Raw genomic sequence first — 6,000 nt, 5'->3', positions numbered from 1 at the left:
GGATTACAATGTGAAGCCAACGTGGAATATGGAGTGCAGCTGAAAAAGGTGGAATGAGGGAGAAACGGTTTGACGGTAAGAGAAACTGTCCCACCAGTTTTCTGAGTGGCAAAGTGCCCTTGGTTGCAAATGGGTCATTACAAGGAAATGACGTTAACGATCGTCTCGTGCGGCTGCATCAATCTGGAATCGGCAACATGGAAAAAATGGTTGCGAAAGTTCAGAATTTAGATTTTTTATCTGAGTAAACTATCGGTCATGGTATCGATATCGATACGTAGCCATGCAATAAGGTGGATATTCTATCGATAAAATTGAGAATCGATACTTTCCATAGTCAAAGTATCGAATAAATCGATCTCGAAAACTCTGAAAAAAATTCTGCGAATATTGCGATTTTAAGTTTTTTTCCTGAGAAAAGTATCGATATAAGAATCGATTTCGATGCCTTTCGATACTAAAGACTGACGGTACCTTTAGATAATATCTAAAAATCGATTCGATCGGTGCTCGAAATATCGATTTTTCGATAACAAATGTTGGACATTGAAAGATGCATTTTTGCGAAAGTGTCGACTTTGGAATTTATTTTCTAGCCATGCATACATGAAATTGTCAATTTGAATAAACAATAATAAAGAACAACGGTAGGTGTACACATTTCAGTCGACAAACGGTACCTTTGTCGTTTGCAACATCGATATTTTTGATCCGTAATAGCGTACCTATGACACAAAAGTGCTGACTTTGGACACAATTTTTGGTAAAAGTATCGATATCGAGATCGATATTCGAGCATATCGATACAATTTGATTCAATGTATATTCGATAGAATCCATTTCGATAACAATCGAAGCGGGGAACATCGAGTTTCGCCCCTTCGAAAAGTGCACGTAATATTCATTCTTACCTCAATTATGGGCAAAGTATCGATGTTCTCATCGATACTCTGTGTCGGTGGCGAGTTTTAATACACTCTGCCGATACTCTATTGGTCAAAACATCTGAATTCGCAATTTAAATTTTTCGATAATTATCGGCCATAGCATCGATATTTTGGGCTCGAGAGAATCGAAATTGCTAGAAAACGTCGATTCTCGATACTTTCGATACTTTGGCACGTGTTTGGATCGTCAGTCATCGAAACGACGTTCACCCCACCAATGACGTCATCACTCCGAAAGCAGTCGTAAAAGCCGCCAACGAAGCGGAATCGACGGAAGAGCACGAAGGCGATTCGAAATCGACGGGGCGAGTGAAAATCGATAACCGTAAGTGATAATCGGACCACTTTCCGAACGGAAGTTTAAGCAATGGCAAATAATATCCTGCACTTTCTATGGTCCCGAAAAGGACCTTTGTCATTCGATGATGCTGCAGCTGCCAGATGTAATGGGCTGCTGCCGCGATGGAAATCTAACCACCGAATCCGTACAGGGTGCGTCCCTGGCGCTTGAGGGCGTACACGACGTCCATGGCGGTCACGGTCTTCCTCTTGGCGTGTTCGGTGTAGGTGACGGCGTCACGGATCACGTTCTCCAGGAACACCTCGAGCACACCGCGGGTCTCCTCGTAGATGAGTCCGGAGATACGCTGGACACCTCCACGGCGGGCCAAACGGCGAATGGCCGGCTTGGTGATGCCCTGGATGTTGTCGCGAAGAACCTTGCGATGACGCTTGGCGCCTCCTTTCCCCAAGCCTTTTCCTCCCTTGCCACGTCCGGTCGTGTCGCTGCTGTCTCGGTGAGAGAATCGTGGTTGCGCCACGTTCTGCTTTCTTTTTATAACGTCTTTCGACGGTCTCGCACTCTCAGCCAATCACATTTCGGCACATGTAAGAGTCTACACACTCGTGCCAATATATTGGGTCGAGAAATCGGCCGCTTCAGTTACTTTCCCGACAGGAAAATGGCACGTACCAAGCAGACAGCCCGTAAGTCGACCGCCCCCAGGAAGCAGCTGGCCACCGAGGCCGCTCGCAAGAGGCCACCGGTGGAGTGAAGAAGCCCCACAGGTACCGTGGCCCTCCGAGAGATCAGAAAGAGATGACACCAGAAGAGCACTCTGATCCGCAAGCTGCCCTTCCAGCGCCCATTGGTCCGTGAGATCGCCCAGGACTTGAAGACCGACCTCCGCTTCCAGAGCTCCGCCGTCATGGCTCTGCAGGAGGCGTCCGAGGCCTACCTCGTGGGTCTTTTCGAGGACACCAACCTGTGCGCCATCCACGCCGAGCGCGTCACCATCGTGCACCAAAGGACATCCAGCTGGCACGCCGTATCCGCGGAGAGCGCGCTTAGATCGTCGTCGCTGTCGACTTCTCGTCGGCACAAAAACAAAAGTCCTTTTCAGGACTAGACGTCATACGGACGATTGTTTCCCATTGCTTTCATCGACGAGAATGAAATAATATTTCGTAAAGAAAAGCTGAAAGAGAATGAAAAAATAATAAAGTTGTAATTAATGATAATTATGATTAACTAATGAAAAATATTTGAAATGAATACTGGAAGGTACGAATATAACTTATGAAAAGATGTTTTTTTTGCAGATGGAGTGCTTGTTTCCTGACGGAAAATGCTGTCTTTACAGAATGGCAATTTAAATTTCGTAAGTAACGAAAATTATATTTTAATTCCGGAGAATTATTCAAAAATGGCGATTTTTCGATGGAAAACAATCGAAAAACGTCTTCGAGTGCGACTTCGGGAACGCTCTTATGGGATTTCCCGGGTAAAAAAATGCGATCGGAAATACTGGAGATATCGCAGAGATCTTCTGGAATTTAAACGATTGGCGTATCAGAGTCGCTCACGAACCGGAAGGAAGCGAAACAAAAGAGAATCGAGCGATTTATGACGTCACGAGCAAATCGCGGCCAAGCGGGTACCCTTTCCCATGTAAAATTTTTGACTCGGAAAGAGACGAGATATCGCTCTGATCTTCGGGAATCGAAACGATGACGTCACAAGAGTCGCCCGTGGACTTGTGGGAAGGGAAACAAACGAGAAACGGCGGAATTACGAGGTCGCGAGCAAATCCGGGGTGCTTGTATAGGGAATCCCATGTTAAAATTTCTGAAAAAAAAAATTCGAGATATCGCTCTGATCTTCTGGAATGGAAACGATTACGTCGTTAGAATCGATTGGGGACACGTGATTGGCTAATCGGACGGTAAACGAGCGAATGGGAGCGACGCGAGCAAATCCACCATGCTCAATGGGGTTTCCCGTGTTAAAGTGGCGAGAAAAAAAATTCGAGATATCGCTCTGATCTTCCGGAATGGAAACGATTGCTGCGTTAGAATCCATTCGAGACTTGTGGGAACGAAATCGGACGGTATCGGAGCGAATCGGAGCGATTCGAGCAAATCCCGCATGTTGCAATGGGTAAATTGCATGTGGGTGCGATGCGGGTTGCGTCGACTGCCCCTGCGAGGTGACGGAAATTCGGGGGGGAATTTTTTTCGACCCCCCGGTGTGAAGATGTCGGCGTTATCAGTGGCGGATATCGTGTGGGGGTTGTTCGTGGACGTCCGCGTAATTTATGCGCACTGCCCTGCCACCGGGAGGGGTTTAAAAGGCGCATTTTTACGCCCAATTTCGCGCAAAACCTCCATCATCGAGTCGTGGTGATTCGTGTAATTTTCCCGTGTGGTCCACGTTCACTGGGTGGACGCGTGACGTGCGTGCGTGTTCCAGGAAAATATTCTCCGCGTCTCGGGATGCGTTGGAACGTGAAAAATCGATGGGAAAGGAACGGCGAAATTAGTGTCGGAAACCTTTGAAATTCACTCGACATTAGAAGAATGCGTTCGGTCGTCGTGAAAAAATTCAGGAAAGCGTGGAATTTATTGTTCTTTACGAATGCGTAAAGAAAATGGGAAGAAAAGGTAGCAAAAGTGCATCAAAAAATTAAAAACCTCGAAAAGAGTCGGTGAAATTTAGTACGCGTCGACCTATGAAATTCGTGGAAAATTAGTAAATTCCATCGTATGGGCACGGAATCGAGCAGTAATGTGTATCCGTACTCGTAGTAAAAGGAAATGGAACGAGATATCCCGAAAGATTTGAGGTAACGGAGGTAAAAATATCAGAAACTTGAAAAAAATGTGAAGAAAATGTTTCGCCTTCACTTTCGAAAATCGTGGAAAATATGTAGATGAGGTCTGGAGAGAACGAAATAAATGGCTGAAACGTACGATGTTGTGTTATTTACGAAAATGGAAAAGATTCGGCGTCAGAGTGTACCGTTGAGGAGTAAAAAAATGAAAACCATCGAAAAAAATTCGTCGCCACGTTTCGGGAGGACTTTGGAAATTCGTGGAAAATTATAAGATGCAGTCGGACGTGGTCGTAATTAAGCAGGAAAATGAATATTAACATGCGGAACGTTAATTTTAAAAATTCGAAGCGAATGCGATCGTTCACGGCGCGTTAAATGGAAAAGTTGGGCGAAAAAAAGTTTGCCGAAGTGGTAGGGGCGACTTTCGAAAATTTTTTGGGCGACTGAAATACGTGATGAAGACGTGAAATTCACAGCGAAAGCACGGAATGTGATGATGTGTCGAGAACTGGAAGGATATCGGAGAGGTTCGCAATGGTTCCGGAGTAATTGGGGGAAGACGCGTGAAAAAGGTGCTTGGAGCGGTTTTTCCGACCTTTGAATGATTTTGAAAAATATAAAGTATGCATGCTGGAGAGCCAGGAACGTCTCGCGACGAGCACCTGCGGTCGAGATGTTCCCTGCCTCGCGGCCCCCTGCCCTTCACCCTCTTTGGCCGCACGGAGTGTGCTGGAGTGGAAGCGGTCCGCTCCCTTGGAACGCCGAAATGAAATGCAAATGGCGGGCGGAGGAAAGACACTTCACTGCCAGGTGGTCATTACCGAGGCGGTCGCGTTCCGATTTGAACGATACTGTGTCTGAGGAATGGATTATTGACGGATGTTCCGTGCTTCGCGTCGTTGGAAATATAGTACATTGTTGTAAGTGACAACATTTGTTCTCCGCATTTCACGACTATCGACCGCGGATGAGTGGACGAATCGTTCGTCACGGAGAGCGGTCACATATTTTCGCCGAGTCGCAATCCGGGATAGAATTCCCACCGAGAGACGACATTTTAAATTCCGCTCTGGGCGTCCACGGCGAGCGACTGCGAAGAGCCCCCCCGCGCCATCTGTCGGCGGCAGATTGTACTCCGGCAGTGCTCGCGTCGCAGGACGAGACGCGGGTAATTGTTTATTACTCCGTAGCAACATTTTATGTGTCACCGTTAGAACGCCTCGTTCCTTGTGAAAGCGTGCATTGTAAATGCGAGTGTTAGTGTGGAAGCGTGTCGAAGGAGAGTGATGAAATGCATTGGCGACGGCGATTGCAATCGAAGCGTGTTTGTCGTCCGACTCTGTTCCGTTAAATTTCGCGAAATCTTTTAGATACGTGAGCGCAGAATCGAAGAATATTCTACCAGCCGCAGGAAACTGCGAACGAACGGAGTCCGCGGTCGACAGCCGTCGTTAAAGTTGCATGGCAACGGACGGTTTAGACCGACGCCGGGTAAATATTTGAAGGAGAGGAATGATTAATGAGCGTCTCGCCTGTAGAATACAAATGAATAGTGCAATAATCGGAGCTGTAATTGATTATGAAAAACATGTCCATCGTGGCTTTCAAAGATATTATCCCCACACACATTGTCAATCGCGGTCGGTTCGGTAATGTCTCGGTGTTGTAATTCGCTCGTTTCGGTAGAGAACTCCCTCAATTTATTCCTCGGATAAAATATTTCTTTCGCTGAATATCGTGGAGAAGTGAGCTTCGCGTAGCATTGCCGAAAAAATTTTTAACGAGCACCACTCGGTAGGCATGCTCTATCGGACGTGTCAGAACTCCTCCCAGCAAACATTGACGATTCAATTGTCCACGAAAAGAACCCGCGGAATCAGCAGTGAAGGAAAACTTAACGCCTTGCTTCGAACGACCAGCGTCATAAAATTTCCCGT

At 46.6% G+C, this 6,000-nt stretch overlaps 1 protein-coding gene across 1 annotated transcript; it reads right to left on the bottom strand.

Moving 5' to 3' along the window:
• Positions 1-1,353: 1,353 nt before the first annotated feature.
• Positions 1,354-2,157, bottom strand: LOC124173531. Its single transcript, XM_046552970.1, has 2 exons — positions 1,921-2,157; positions 1,354-1,810 (listed from the first exon to the last, which is right to left on the bottom strand). Exons 1-2 carry the CDS (start codon positions 2,155-2,157, stop codon positions 1,418-1,420), a joined length of 630 nt encoding a protein of 209 aa, XP_046408926.1. The 3' UTR covers positions 1,354-1,417.
• Between the last annotated feature and the right edge of the window lie 3,843 nt (positions 2,158-6,000).

This window comes from Ischnura elegans, unplaced genomic scaffold, assembly GCF_921293095.1.
Source record: "Ischnura elegans unplaced genomic scaffold, ioIscEleg1.1, whole genome shotgun sequence".
NCBI lineage: Eukaryota > Metazoa > Arthropoda > Insecta > Odonata > Coenagrionidae > Ischnura > Ischnura elegans.
The sequence above is the reverse complement of the archived record's forward strand: the minus strand, read 5'-3'. Positions and strand labels throughout refer to the sequence as shown.